At 46.0% G+C, this 15844-nt stretch overlaps 1 protein-coding gene across 5 annotated transcripts in view; it reads left to right on the top strand.

The window, feature by feature from the left end:
* Window positions 1–15844, top strand: part of CLCN3 (chloride voltage-gated channel 3) — an 83299-nt gene extending 67455 nt beyond the window's left edge. For 4 of the 5 annotated variants that reach the window (XM_060301359.1, XM_030845225.2, XM_030845226.2 and 1 more), the window contains 3 exons: window positions 2143–2541; window positions 7198–7414; window positions 13084–15844. In XM_060301359.1, the coding sequence (XP_060157342.1) occupies window positions 2143–2541; window positions 7198–7414; window positions 13084–13174 (707 nt within the window). In that variant the 3' untranslated portion in view covers window positions 13175–15844. Of the gene's footprint in view, window positions 1–2142; window positions 2542–7197; window positions 7415–11508; window positions 11585–13083 lie in introns of all 5 variants that reach the window. The other variant, XM_030845222.2, reaches the window with a different exon arrangement.

The raw sequence follows: 15844 nt of genomic DNA, 5'->3' as shown, positions 1-15844 counted from the left end.
AGGTTCCCCGTCAGCCTTAGTAGAAGGTCCTTTAAGGTGCATTTACAGCCGAAGGAGAAAGCTAACTAGTGTTCTAAGGCAAAGAAAAACAAAATGTCTGCATTACATTCTTAAGAGTTGTCCTCTTGGACATGAAAAATCATTATTTTATTTTATATTTAAAATGTCAACTAAACTTTGGTTATAATATTTAATTATAATTGGTATTTTGACTCAGTTTTGTTCAGTGAGCCAGAATTGTGTAGTTATTGATCTTCCAAAGTGTAATATTAAATGAAAGAATCGTTTTCTGCAGAGCAGCAAGTAGGCATCCACTTTGTGATGAGCGCCGCGCGGCGAGCGGTACAGAAAGAAATGTGAGCGTGGGCCCTCCCCTCACGAGACGCGGGTCAGGGGACAAGGCCTGCGCTGGTTAAACGGAGGAGCACCGCACGGGGCGATGGGCCCCAGCGCAGGAGCGTCGTCATGGGCCCTGTGGGGATGCAGAGGGAGGGTGGCGGCAGGGGCTCTGGAAGAGGAGCAGGGTTGGAAGGAGCTGCCTTTGTTGAAGAGGAGAGTGGTGTGCAGGCAGCGGGGTCGGGACGGGTGAACTCGGCACGCGGGGGCCTTTGGAGAGCCTGGCAGTGTTGGAGTAGAGAGTGCATTTTGGGCACCTTGGGAAAGAAAGGTGGATTGGTGAGAAGGAGGCAGTGACTTATGTCAGGATGAATTTCTATTTGGAATCAGTCAGGTCCGTGGCAGGGTTGTGGCTTTGCCATGTTTAGTGGGATGATTTTGGGAAAATTCCTTTACTGCTTGATTTTTATTTTTCTTATCTTTAAAATGGAAATAATAACTACTTATTTCCTACAGTTGTTTTTGAGGATTATGTAAAATAAAATGCATATAAAGCTGTTTGCACAGTGCCTGGTAAAATACGTGCTTGGTTAAAAAAATAAAAGCCTCTGTAAACCACCTAGGGCATCCCTGGCCTAGTGTAGATACCTAATATATAGTAGGTTCCTTCTCCCTTCTATTTTTAGCTTAAAACACAAAAAGGAAGAGCTTTAGCTCCACACAGTATCAACTGACATGCCCTGGTAGGTTCTTGAGCAAAGGAGCGACATGGTGCAAGTAGCATTAGGGAAGATTAACCTGGGGACGCGGCTTATAATGTGGATGGGGGGTAATGGGGCCCGCAGCCAGGGAGGTTAGATGGAACAGTGCTCACATTCAGGAGCCGAGACTTGAGGGTCTGACTAAGTGGGTAATAGTGAGAGTACTGAGAGAGGGGCCCCTAGACAGATGTTTGCAGAGCACATCAGCTAGGACTAGGTGAGAGTCTAGATGTTGGGACAGAGTAAAGGGATGAACCGGGAGTGGCCACTGGGTTGTCAGGAGGAGTGTGTTGTCTGGTCCTGGAGTTGGGGGCCGGGATGGGAGCTCTCTGGGGGAGAAGAGAGGTTTGGCTTTGAGTGTGTGGTGGTTTCTGCGACAGTGGGTCCCCCAGAGTCTTCACAGTTGGAAATGAGACCAGCGTAGCCGGAAGATAAAGTGTGGGTAGCCAGAGACATTGGACAGACACAGCGTGGGTGGAGGGGCCTGGGTCAGGGAGGCCTCAGCAGAGAGCAGGGTTCACAGTGGTGATCTGGTAGGTACCCGGAATAGTTCAGGTGAGTTTTCTAAGCGGGGGCATTACACTGTTAACAGAAACCGCAAGGCGTCAGAGTGTTTTATTCATTTTGAAGAGATTTAGAGGGGAGAAATGTATTAATTTAATATTCTACCCACGAGTTTAATTTGTAAATCGGTAGTAAGCAAATTAGCTATGATGTGCTTCACCAAGTTCTTTAAGAATTAATTGTAAGCTTTTACAGCAGTGAAATTATGTCTTTGTGATAGCAGTAAACCAAAATGGCAAACTGTATTAGTTGGTCAGCTGTGATTTTTTTGTCTGAAGTAAACCAGTTTTAAAATGTTATTTTAATGGTCTTCTATGTTATGAACAAAGAAGATTGGTTTCTCTAGATCTTATTAAAATAGCGATGATCCTTTTCACTAAGTTCTGTTTACAATTTGTGACCGCCTGCCTAGTGCAAAAATTCTACCACCGTGGATTGATGAGGACCCTGCCCTTCCTGACCTGTGGTCTTATTTTTTCAGGTGGTGTGACAAGGATGACTGTGTCCCTGGTGGTCATTGTTTTTGAGCTCACTGGAGGCTTGGAGTATATTGTTCCCCTGATGGCCGCAGTAATGACCAGTAAATGGGTTGGAGATGCCTTTGGGAGGGAAGGCATTTATGAAGCTCACATCCGGCTAAATGGATACCCTTTCTTGGATGCAAAAGAAGAATTCACTCATACCACCCTGGCTGCCGATGTCATGAGACCTCGTAGGAGTGACCCTCCCCTGGCCGTCCTGACCCAGGACAACATGACCGTGGATGACATAGAAAACATGATTAACGAGACCAGCTACAACGGCTTTCCTGTCATAATGTCCAAAGAGTCTCAGAGATTAGTGGGATTTGCCCTCAGAAGAGACCTGACAATTGCAATAGGTACCCTTTTAAAGAACTACGCACACATATACGTCTATCTACGGCTCTGTCTGTTGGTATCTAGATACCTAGGTGGACGAGTATAAATATGTAATAGATTTCTGAAAGAAAGGAAAGCTATACAATTTAATTGGTTGGGTTCGTGGGGACAAACGGTGTATTTTATGTCTCGTAATATCTTAGGTTCTTTAGGAAAGGAATTTACCCTTCCGTGGGATGTTTTCCAGCTAAATACTGTTTTATCTTTTGATTTGGCATTGTTATCAGGGACTGGAATCCGGCTCTTTCTTTTCTCACTCAGATAAGTCTTGTTAACTTGACAGTATTCATAATAGCATGTTATATAAGGCCTTAGTAACTGCCGAGGCATACAGCTAAATACCTTCTTGTAGTTAATAAAGCTGGCTTGTTCGAATGCAAGTTACTGAAAACTCCATCATCTTTGGTCTGTCTCATGTCAGATCCATAGGGTTTTGCTTTTTCAATTTTTGGATGTCGATTTACAGTATTAACTTGTAATATATAGTTTAAAGCAGCGGTCCCCAACCTTTTTGGCACCAGGGACCGGTTTCATGGAAGACGGTTCCTCCATGGCCGGGGCGGGTGGGTAGGGGTGGAGGATGGCTCAGGCAGTGATGCGAGCAATGGGGAGTGGCCGATGAAGCTTCGCTGGCTTGCCCATCGCTCACCTCCTGCCGCGCGGCTTGGTTGCTAACAGGCCACGCGCCGGTACCGGTCCGTGGCCCAGGGGTTGGGGACCCCTGTGATAGAGGGTATTTTCGTCCAGCCATTGCCTTGATACTCCTGGTGTTCAGTAGAGGACTCGGAGCTGAAAATGTAGAGCGTTCAGCCTGTCCCCAAAGGTCATTCCTGTGAGCCCGTCACCTCCCTCCAACTTACCTCTGTGGCCAAAGGGTTGTAAAATATTTCAGTTCTTGAGCCATTTGAAGAGGGAAGCCTAGATGGTGTAGATGGGCAGCATATCTCAAGGCAAACTGGAAGCTCTCAGTTTACAAGAGCTATTCAAGCAAAAAGAAGAAAGAAAGAAAAGAAAAGAGCCTATGCAGAATATCCAGTTCAGCTAAGGAAAAGGCTGCAGCTTTGGGAGACTTGCTCAAAGCCTAGCATTCCCCTGAGCTAATAGACTGGTAGTTGTCCGAGTGGGCGGAGTGTGTGTTAGATGTGGCGGCGTTCAAGTGTTTCAGCCTCTGAGCCATCTCCACCGCCGACCTACAGTCGGAGAAGAGTTTCGCTGTCCACATTTTGTTCATTACGTTGTAATAGTAAGCAAAAAAGAAAAGGGTCAGAATTTTGGAATTTATGTAGAAATTTAAAGGAAAAAAAGCCCAGGTTTTTAAAAGATAAAGTGGTAAAGTTAAGAATTATTTATATTCCCATTGATTCTGTGGACATATTTTTAAAAGTTGATTTTATAACTGTCTTGAGAAATAGAACATTGGGGATAGCAGATAATGTCAGTTTAAGGGAAATAGGGGTACTTTAGATGTGTGAAATAGCAACTCATGTCATCAGAAGGGTTAGTCACAGCATGATTTTCTTTAACACAGCTTAAATATTTGCCAACATATATTTTGGTAAATTGTAGTTTTTGAATGGGAGAAATAGACCTGTACACTAGAGTTTTGTATATAATATGTAGTTTATAGATATTTATATAAAATAGTTTATCAAAGGACCGAAAGGAATGCTTGAATAAATTGTGAACTATATACTATGTCTGGGGGTGGAAAACTCAAGATTTTAAAAGAGCAGTTTTCTCCAAATTTATTTATAAACTCGGCATTAAATTTTATGTTATATCGTTAAAAATCTTTTTTTATTTTATTTTATTTTATTTTTGGCTGCGTTGGGTCTCTGTTGCTGTGCATGGGCTTTCTCTAGTTGCGGTGAGCGGGGGCTTCTCATTGCAGTGGCTTCTCTTGTTGCAGAGCACGGGCTCTAGGGCGTGCGGGCTCCATAGTTGTGGCACACAGGCTCAGTAGTTGTGGCTCACAGGCTCTAGAGCACAGGCTCAGTAGTTGTGGCGCACGGGCTTAGTTGCTCTGCGGCATGTGGGATCTTCCCGGACCAGGGCTGGAACCCGTGTCCCCTGCATCGGCAGGCGGGTTCTTAACCACTGCGCCACCAAGGAAGTCCCTTTTTTTAGTTTGTATGTAGATAGTACATTCACATAGTTCAAATTTGAGAAGATTAAAAGTTTATAGTGATGAATTGCCATACAGAGAAAGAAGAAAAAAGGTATATAATGAAAAATCTCTCACCCATGACCTCGTAATCCCCAGTTTAGCTCCGTAGGCAACTGTCTCCTTGGCTTCTTACGTTTTCTGTAGGTATCATTCTCTGCCTGTGTAAGTAAGTGTATACGTTTTCTCCTTTTTTATAAAACAAGTCATAACATGCTACCCAATACGTGCTGTTCTGTGTCTTGTTTTTTTCACTAAACAATGTTTTCTTGGACATCTTTCCAAATCATTTTATTTTTAACAGCTACACAGTACTCCACTGAGTGGATGTACTGTGGAATTCATCATCATTTTTTAAATCCGCTTCCCGCTGATGGACATTTAAGATGTTTTCAGCCTTGCTGTGATAAAAATTGCCACCTCACATATCTGATAACCTTGTGTACTTGACGTTTTGCCTATGCAGATGTAGGGAAGTACTAGAAATGGAATCGCTGGACCAGAGAGTAGTGCATTTGTAATTTTGTAAGGTATTTTCAGATTGCACGAAGTTGTGGTTCTGTCATGGACTCTCACCAGGAGTAGATGACAGTTTACTGTGTTAAAGTTTAGTCCAAATGGAGAGACATTCCTCCTGCATTTTTTTTGTCCAGATGTAAAAGTGAGGCTGAATGCTTTTTTATAGATTTGTTTACAATGAAGCATATATTTAATACTACATTTATAGTGTGAATTGAATCATCTTTCCTGTTTTCCACCTTAAGGTATAAAAGCGTACTTGCTCCTTTCTGATGATGTGCTAGGAGCTGTGAGTTTTACAGGGAGATTCTTAATGCATGAGAACTCGAATACCGTTGACATATTGAACACGATTAGAAAGGTACATGGCACAGTGACAGTTAGGCTGCTCCCCTCGTTGTACTTTTCTCCTGCCCCCTCAGGAGCTTCTGTTCAGAGTAAAGCTTTAGCTTGTGCACCTGGGAGAGAGGATCTGCTGAAGGTTTGCCCCATGGCAGTATTATAATCAGCCTTAGACTGTGAAACAGCGTTTACTCAATAATCCGAACTGCAGTACATGGACCAGCCTTTTGTTTATCTCTTTGTAGGAGTTAAAATTAGCTTTGTACCTGCTCAGGTAGTTGAAACACCATTTTATGAGTATAGAGACTCTTTTGGTTTATGAAATTAATACAAATGAAATTAATACAAGTGAAAGATCCCTGAGGGATGTTTTTGGAACCTGTCACTCCCAGGTTTCACAGAGCAACTGTCCTCCATGCTAACAGCACCTCCGTTCCTCCATTCACAAGCCATTAGCCTGAAAGCAGCTTAACGAGCGTTTTTCAGAAGTCATTTCTGTCAGTTGCTGGTGGGCTTTCTTCTTCTCCGTGCCCTTCTCATGCTTCCGAGGTGCTTTAGGGAATCCTAGCGCTAGAACGTCACTGACCGTGACAGCACAGTGAAGCAGGGCCTTGCTGGGCGGAAGGAGAAGGCGTTGCGCTGTGTGTTTATGAGCTGGGCTCACTGCTCGTGTAGGGCTGGTGCTTGTTATTTTGGCTTACATATTTTTGTGGCAAAACTCATGTTCAGAATGTGTTCAGTATGACAAATAGGATATTTGTACACACAGCTTTGGATTCATACTAACGAGGAGCATAAGCTCTTTCATTTTGCTTGTGTGTTCTCTCCCTTTCGCGGGTTTCCTTCTCCTCCCCACGGTCTCTCCTCTGCCGTTTTCTGCGTCCTGGCCACCTGTTGTCTCACAGTTTGAGAGGTGGCAGAGAGGAAGTAGGCAAAGGACAGAAGCACTTGAGGCGGAGCCCCGGAGAGCGGGAATGAACGGAGCCTGTGCAGATAAACCTCAAAAGTCGGTCGGTGTCCGTTACGTGTGTAACTGTACTTTCAACCCACCTCATGACGCACCTAGAAAATTAAGCTTGAACATCAGAAAAGAGGAAGAACTAGCTGGTTCACAGGGGTAGGATAGACAACACCGTCCAGGCAAGGATGAGATTCTCTGTGGTCCCGCCTCCAAGGCAGGAGGAGTGGCCCACGGCACAGGCAGGCCTCTTGGGGGTGCGTTCCTGTAGTCAGTGGTGCTCTCGTTACTTGTGTGCCTTTAAAAGCCCGTATTCCCAGTATACTTCCTTGTCCCCCAAAGTTAGACCACAGCAAAGAAAATTATACCATGATATAATTATACCACAAGCGTTGTATTTGCATGAAGATGATTTGTTATTGGTGGATCCTAATTCTGTCTAATTTAAGAAATTGCTAAATGGCTTTGCAGTCCATTTTTTTCTTGGTGAGGAAGATGGTAAAAGAAAGAGGGGACCGAAAGGATACGTATACTTACTGTTTTAAATCTCTGAATAAGCAGGTTGTCCTGAAAACAAAACAAACAAAAGAAAACCTATCAATTTTTAATTTTTGGTCTTCTCTGTCTCTTCAGAGAGTGCCAGAAAAAAACAGGAAGGGATAGTGGGCAGTTCCCGCGTGTGCTTCGCACAGCACACCCCGTCCCTCCCAGCAGAGAGTCCCCGGCCACTGAAGCTCCGCAGCATCCTTGACATGAGCCCATTCACGGTCACGGACCACACGCCCATGGAGATCGTGGTGGACATCTTCCGGAAGCTGGGCCTGCGGCAGTGCCTGGTCACACACAACGGGTGAGTGTGCTCGGCCCGGCCGCCGCCAGCCTGCGGGACGCTCTGGGGGAGCCCGGTCAGCCCCATCGCCCTCCCCGGGAGGGGGTCCTCGGAGTCCCACTTAGCAACGGCGAGCAGAGTGTCAAGTGCCAGGTCTTTGCCAAAACAGGAAGTGACATTTCTCAGGAGTACTTCGGAGCTGCAGGGAGCCGGGGCGTCATGGTGCGGGGTGGGCGGGGCCCAGCTGAGGGTGTTTCCCGTCTTAGAGGGCGGCGGAGCCCGCGGCCTGCAGCACCGCGGCACTCTGTTCTCTTTTTGTAAGTATGCCATGGTTAAGAGTATTCATCTCCAGTACAATAATAGCTTTCTAAATGTTTTGCTGTTTACTCTTTGCTTTATCGTGTAATGAGGGAAATCATATATAATTAAACGAGGTTTGTGAATTAGGTGAAAACCTTTTGCAGACGCTTTGTCTCTGCTTTTCTGTGGTTTCCATCCACAAATCTTTTGAATAAGGTGCTGGCCGATGAACACCAGTGCACTTAAAATGTATAAATTGATTTCTCTGTCCTTTGCACGTAGACTGGCCGTGTTTCCCCACGGTAGGAGTGTGGGGAGGTATGGCCTGGCGGGTGTCAGGCAGCGTGGAGACGCACTGAGGGCCCGCCTCAGCGCACCGGCCTCAGCCCGGCGTTGCTCCCCTGCTCCTGGGCTGGCATCTGCCTCCTGCCCTTTCTCTCCGGGCCCCTTGATCCCTACCGTGTGGCTCTTCCCACTTGGAATCCTCAGGCACAGTGTTTTACCTGCAGGCTGATGACAGCAAGGCTGGACTGTGTGTAGACGGGATGATTCCCCTGCGCCGCGTGAGGCTCCTGGAAACACCGCACACTTAGAGGACCCAGCGGTTTAACAAACGATCCCGTAGGGACAAAACACACCACCCCTCTGTAGAGAAAGGAGGGAAAGCGAACACCTCCCGATGGGACACCTCCTTCGAGTTTCTCGTTGACCTCTGTGGCCCCCTGCACAGAGGTGGTCGTCAAGGCTGGGGAGGTGTGTCCAGGCACGTGGTCAGCACGGCGTAGCTCAGGGGTCAGGTAGCCTTCCAGCTCGGAAGCCCAGCCTCTTGCTGCTTTACGTGGTGGTTGACCCATAGAGTCTGTCTTCTTCCTTTGTGATTTCTTAAACTACTGTTTTCTTGGACAGTATATTAGCCTGTATTGGGTTAGGAATAGAAACAGAAAGCTAGAGAACTCGATCCATGATTGGTGTTTCCACTGTGCCGACCAGCTAAGATTAAGTCTAGGTAAGAGGAAATAAATCATTTGAGGGATGCAGCTCTTGATCAAGGGCAGGGAGGCTGACGATCAAATGCCACAGATACTGATGGGAGAAGAGATGTATGTTGTAAAATAACTACTTTCTTCTGTTTAATGTTTGATTTGAAGAGTAATGGTACCAGACTTCATTGTTTAAAAAGCTAAATGGAGTACCTTATCATGAAGGTTTGGGGTCCTTTTAGTAACGAATGGCTCACTTGGAAGCCTAGCTGAGTGAGTTGGCTTATTAAACGTTGACCTGCTCTGTGTTGCTCTCTGTGCCTGGCGTGGCTTGTCCTCCTGTGTCATAACAAGTGTGGATGTCCTTCTCCAGTCCCGGTGGAGCATGTCACAGGCTGTGTGGGTTCATGCCCGTCGTGCACTCTGCTGACGGAGTTCAGGTTCTCAGCAGCACGGATGCTGGAAAGGAGTGAAGGGGTGGGGGGACAGCTGATGAAGATCTTACCTGATCCTGCCTGTTTGTAAGAAAGCGTGGGGTGGGAGGTGGCTTTTTATGTTTATTGGCCTTGATTATATTTTCCTTACTTCTGTCCTTCAAGGAAAATAGATTGGTAGATAAAAGAAGAAGAGAGCTCATCTCTTCTGCATTTTAGTGGAGAGTCTAACGGTCAGTATGTTACAGTTCATACTGGGTCCTTCGAGGAGGAAAATAACTATGTATTTTGGGGGGAAGAAGACCTGAGGAACCTAGACCCTGAGATGCAAGGAGAAAGTGAGACTAGGCGGGTGTTTGTCAGCGTTGAAGATTCCCCACGTTTTGTATTCTGATTAGCAGAATTTCTCAAAATCTTTCAGTCTTGGTGGAACCAGCAGGATGAATGGCTCAAAAAAGAGGTCCGTGACCATATGCGTTTGTAAAGTGTTGGATTAAATACAGTTGAGGTTCTTTACTGTGGGGCTTCTCAGAGGGGGGTGAACAGCAAACTTGGTTTTCCAAACATGCACCCTTTAGGGGAGGAAAACGGGAGCAGAGGAACTCCTGGAACTCGTGTTTCTTGGAAACCAGTATTGATACTTTGGAAAGATGCTGGGTCATGCCGTTTACTCTGACGTCATTGTTCGCCCCCCACAACCACCTCCAGGGAACAGAAAATTGTTTCCTACGTGAATCACATTTTGCATTGATTTTCCTTGCACTTCTGAAAGTAATAAAGCAGCACTGAATTTGCCCTTATTACTCTCAAATCTCTTTTCCCCAGTAACTAAAGAAAGGAAATATGTGTATTTCCTCCTTTTTAGGGCTGTTACTTGGTAAATACGAAGATTACTTTAGACGTCTATAAATTTGCCATTGTGTCTTTAATAAACTCGTGACTGTCCTCACTGTGTACCTTGTGGTTTGGCAGAGGTTACTCACACAGTAACTGAAATTAATCATTGTATGTAACTGGGTAGAAAAGAATGAGTAAGAACTAAACTGCGATTCTTTTACTGAATTGTCAGGATGCTCACATTTCTTGATTCCAGCTATAAATGCAAGTGAAGTGATGGTTTTTGTCTGTTTTACCTCAGACATTTAGTCAGAGAAGAACATCTACTGAGTCAGTGTTTATTTTATGTAGTGCATTTTTTGAGTCTTTTGGAGGGAAACTGGCTCCCATGCTCTGAGTTAGTTTGTTAGTTAGTTTTTCAGTTAGTTTGTCTTCGTTCTTAAGGAAAAGTACGTTATTTTAAAACATAATGAGAAAAATTAGCAAAGAACCTGTTTCTGGCTTTCCCATTCCCTACCCTCCGTTTGCCGCCCCGCCCCAGCACCCCCTAGTGACTGCTTTATAACTGACGTCGGTGGGGGACCAGAGCCTTTGACGGAACGAGGTCCCCTGTGACTTCTCCAGGAAGTCAGGACGGTCTGAGGCAGCGCCATACAGAGCTGACGTAACCGGAGCACAGGGACGTCCAGTCACCCTGAAGGGCACGCTGGTTGGGCTTTCAGAATTCAAAGATTAAAGCGTTTTAGGGTTCTTGACATTCGCTGTCTGTATTGCCATACATGGTGGTTGAAGTCATTCACTTCCATTTTAACGCCAGTTACCAGAATTTTGTTTTAATGACTAAAAAGCAGTTGAATTATTTTCAAGTACCCTCATGAGAATTTGTTCATCATCTTGCTTGATGTTATAATAATGATATTAACCGAGAAATAATCATTGTTTAGAGAAAAATGTATAAAATCAAAAAATCATTTTTATTAAGCTTATTTTAAGAAGCAGAATTCGGCAGGTCCTGGAAATCGGGGAGCGCATGTATTAGTCAGTTTTGTTTAGTGTGCGTTTTCTTTCATTTTAATTCCAAGTAATAGTCACGGGGTTTCTTAAGGAGGCCAGAGCCTGAGGAGCCCGGGCCGCCTCTGCCTTTTCCCCAGCGGGGTGGGCCCAGCGAGGAGGGCCGCGGGCGACATTGCAGAAATGAGAGAAGCACTCTCCTCTGTGGGAAGAACGCTGCAAATGCAACTCCATTTCAGAGTTTCGTAGCTGTGATAGATGTTGTTTCTTTGTACTTTTTTGTAGTCATCGTCATTGTGTGCTTTTGATTTTTAATTTAAAAAGGATAACCACCCACCAGTGTTTCAAATAGGATCTTGTCACTTTGGAAAGTCAGTAGAATTCATGCCGTGGGACCTGGGATTTCAGATCATTTTTGTGTTTGTTTTCCTAAAGCTCATGAAAGCATTCTTACGGTTCATGTTTTAATTTTTTCTCGCATTCTCTGTCATGATTGGAAGCTCCTCCCGCCTAAGTTCTCCCGCAGTCATTAGCATCACGTGGTCTGTTGCAGGAGCGTCTTGGGGATCATCACCAAGAAGAACATGGTAGCGCACCTGGAGGAGCTGACGCGGCGCGCCGAGCCCCTGGTGATCACGCGGCTGCTCCCCAGACCTGGGGGTGGGGGGCGTGCTGTGACGTGACCGGACACACGCCGCCAGACCGCCGGGGCCGAGGCGGGAACCTGGGGCCTGTGACCCTCCCGCCCCCGCACGCCCGCGGTCTGTCCGCGAGGCTGGGGGCGTGTCCAGGCCCCACCATAGGGAAGGCGAGCGGGTCCCGCCTCCCGTCAGGGTCTTTCCTTGATTTGGGGCCGTAGGCAGTGTGGTCGGCGGACGAGTGAACCCTCTTGGACGTTCTTGCGGCAAATACGTGCCCTTGAGGACAGCCCGCTCTGCTTACAGTGTCCCCCAGCCCCACCCCGTCTCTGTCTTGTTCCCTGGTCTTTGGCCGTCTTGTGGGGACTCTGGCTCAGACGTGGTTGTCACGGGCCTCCGTTCTCTGCCGTACCCGCAGAGTCCTGGGGCGTGGGCCCCGGTGCCCTTCGCAGGCTGTTTCTAGAACGCTGTCAGCAGCTTTGAGAGCCATGTGCGGTGGTTCTAACTGGCTCTCTGTCCCAGTGGGGTCATGACTGGAGATGATTTTGAATCATCTGTAAGTGGCCTGGCTTTGGCAGTTACTGCCTGGAACTGCCTCGCCCTGCAGTTGCCATCCCTCCGTGAGGCCTGTCCCAGTCCAGCACCCATCAGGCACCCCTCCCTGTTGTGCGCTAACCCTTCACAAGTGTTTCATGCATCCTTTTTAAAAAAAGCTACTAACCAGAATAGTAAGTAGCTACCCATCCATTCTGCTTTCTGCTTCATCTGTAATCATCTTTTAGGACTCCTTCTTGACGTTTTCACCTATCTTTCAGTGTAAGCATTAACAACTCAGACTTTCATAAAAGCACTGTATCTTAACTTTTTTGACCACAATCAAAAAAGGAAGACATTGACGACCGTACTAGAAATTCGGGTTGTCTCAGAGATTGATTCTTGGGATTCTGAAGTTTGGGATTGAAATTCTGTGTTGGCCATTTTATATGCATTTTATCTCAATTGTATGTGCTTTCGTGTAGATTCTGCATACAACTGGGCAATCCTTAAGTTATTTTTTTAAAGTTAGTTCATTTTGGCTTTAAAAAAAGCGGAACATTGAGGGGATTTGGTCACCAGACACTTCTTTCTTGATGCGGTGGGAACAAATTTTCCTTCTCAGGTGGGGTCAGCGTCCTTTCCTGTCCTACATCCTCCCGTCTTTGTCCCTTTCTTGCTGGCACACGTTACTCAGAGTGGCTGTGCTTCAGGGGGGCCCAGTCCTCAGTCTCGGGGAAAGGACACCGAGCTGTTAGTGACGTCGTACTCGCTATATCCAAGGATGGGTGCTGGGTATTTAATTATCTTTACCAGTAAAATGCTTTTAGAAAATACAGAATCAGGCTGCTTGCTTTTGCTCTACTCCTGTCAACAAAAAGGGTTTAGCTATGGATTTAGCTCCTCTTTTCTTTTCCTTTTAATTTTAACGGCAACCTTCTGTTTATCCTTTTCAGACGCCTCCTTGGTATCATCACAAAAAAAGATATCCTCCGTCATATGGCCCAGACGGCAAACCAAGACCCCGCGTCCATAATGTTCAACTGAGCCCCGTGACGTCAGAGGGAGAGGAGGCCGGGGAGGAGGCCCGCCTGCTGAGCAGCACCACGCTTTAACCCCCTTCAAAAAAGGAAGTAGAAAAGCTGGGCTGCTGCAACATGGTTTGCAGTACTGCTGGTGGAATGGAGGAGTTGTTTGGGGAGGGAAAGGAGAGAGAGAAGGAGGCGAGTGAGTATCTCCCATCCCACCAGGGGGCCACGTGGTGTGCTGTCTGCGCTGGATGCGCTCAGCCCAGGGTGTGGCGTGGGCCTCCCTCCACGGGGAGGGCGGCCGAGCCTGACCCCGGCCCCCAGCCTGCTCTCCAGCACCGCAGAGACGTGCCTGTTTCGGGAGGGATCCCTCTGAATCGAGCCATCTCTAAGACTGCAAGGTCTTGCCCTTTTTTAATCAAAACTTTTCTGTTTAACTCATGAAGTGTACAGTTAAAGCATCACCTTTCTACATTCCGGACGAGCTTCTCCCTCTCCCCACCGCCCCTTCTCTCTCGCGCTCTAACAAAGCCTTTGTAAGTTGGTGTGCCCTTTGGAAGCAGTCCTTTCTCATATTGAGATGTACTGAGGTTGTACTGAGGTTTCACACAGAAGAAGGGAGTGTTTCTTGTGCCCTTAACCCTGTAGTTTGCCCCATCACGAGATGCTGGGTGCAGTCACGTGTGCGCCGACAGGGGCCCATGGCACCGGGAGGACCTCCACGGAGGAGAAATGAGCTCTCGCTCGGGTGCCGTGTGGTTCAGAACCAACAACGGTGAACTTGACTTGTGAGGGTAAACAGTTTTCTTTTTTGCTTTTTTTTCCGCCCCTCTCTGACTTTATGGATAATGTGACCTGGTCGTATGCAGATTTTGTTTCTAAAACTCCTATAATACACAAGTACTGTTGAGCGTAAGGAGACAAGATGCTGCTTCTTTGACAGTGACGAGAAGGAAGAATTCTGTTTAGCTGCACCTGGTATGAGTTGCATGTTTAAACACTGGAATTTTCTTTTTCTTGAAATTAGATCAGTCTTTTTCTTTTCTTTCCTCAAGGTGTTTTACTGCTGACGCTGAAGAAGAAATGTAATTCATAACTTGCACTAAATGTATATTTCTTTCTTAAAAATTTACCATTCTTATTTATATTTTTATGGATTAAAATTTATAAAATACAGATCAGTTAATATCGCACTTAAGTAATTTTACCTTTTTAATGTGATTTTTGTAGACTAATTCAGACTTAGAAATATGGAGATACGAACAAAGTTTACAGTGGGAACAAGGGTTTAAGATGTGGTTATGGTTATTTCTCTGCGATCAGATGCGTACGGAAACCTTTTCTGATCTTTCACTGCCATCCCCTGGGTTGTCTTCTGACCTGTCCATTTTGACTCATTAACTGGAAGCTGAAACACTACATATTATTTTGCAGATTAAAACCAAAAGTTAAACACTGTTAACCTTTAAAAGAAAAATGAAATGAAAACAGTAGAATTGCAGAGGTGGCAGTTAAAACGTTAATCTGAACAGAACCTGTGAATCTTTGCATAGGTCGCGTCCAGGTGTCCAGTGACGTTTTGAATCCACACTGCACTTTTTTGCAGGATGAGTTGAAAATATACTGGGATGTGTTTGGAATTGTGGGTTTTGGAAATATCTGACTTAATCGTGGTCTTAATTCACTATTGGCAAAGGCAGTTTACTTGAAGCACTGGCCTAAAAATTCTGGATTATGTATTTTTGGAGGCAAAAATGAATTTTTACGGGCACATTTTCTGAAACATAACTGGCAATGAGCTGTTTTTACATTTTAGCAGTGGTTCTTCACTTCCTGGTTCTTAATATATCTGTAAGATCTGTGAGATCACGGAAGATCTTTACGGTCTGCAAGGTTTATAAGATCATGAGGCCAGATTAGAGTGACAGTTGAGAGTTGAGCAAAATGTTAGGAATTTCGTGAGACCTTCTGAGTTTTGCTGTCTGCCTGCAGTTAGTGTTTTGTCCCCGTTCCTCCCCCCTTGGCCGCCTCCAGGCTTTCTTCCTGGTGTCTGGAGGGCAGTCCTTCCTGAATGATGGTCCTGTGCGTCTCCCCTCGACCTGTCATCCGTGCATTTGCCCCCGAGAGGCGCGGCCTCGCGAAGTCACACGTGGCGTGGATTTTGTCTCCCACGTTTCCTTTCCGATTTCAGGTCCTGCTTCAGAGACTGACATCTCGGGTGGATGTTGATTTTCTTCTCGGTGTGTCCGCCCTGCTGAGACCGGGGGTGGGTGGGTGGGGTGTCTCCAGTGTGCTCTTGGTTGTCTGCGTCACTCTGTTCCACTTTTCCTTTTGGTACGTTGGGGTGTGTCTGCTTTTCAGCCAAAGGAGGGAACACTGGAGACCATGAGATCGATGTGCCTGGCTCATTGGCGAACAGATTGACCGATGTGGGTGGAGCGCCTCATTTGAGTACCCTTTTAGAGAAGGTATGATGAGAATGGGCAAGGGTGTCAGCATCTCTTCTTATTCAGCATTGTTTTCAGTTTTGGCTCATGAAGAATGCTTAGTTTGTTAATCTGTGATGTTGCCTAGAGCTGTATTTATCTGTTTTTATTTATACTTATGTAGTAAAGCTGCATATCATTACAGTAAAAATGGTTACTGTGATGAGTCAATCAGAAACTCTATTAAAATCTGTATGACAGTG

The sequence above is a fragment of the Globicephala melas genome, chromosome 6 (genome assembly GCF_963455315.2).
Source record: "Globicephala melas chromosome 6, mGloMel1.2, whole genome shotgun sequence".
Classification (NCBI taxonomy): domain Eukaryota; kingdom Metazoa; phylum Chordata; class Mammalia; order Artiodactyla; family Delphinidae; genus Globicephala; species Globicephala melas.
This window is presented reverse-complemented; position numbering and strand designations above follow the sequence as displayed.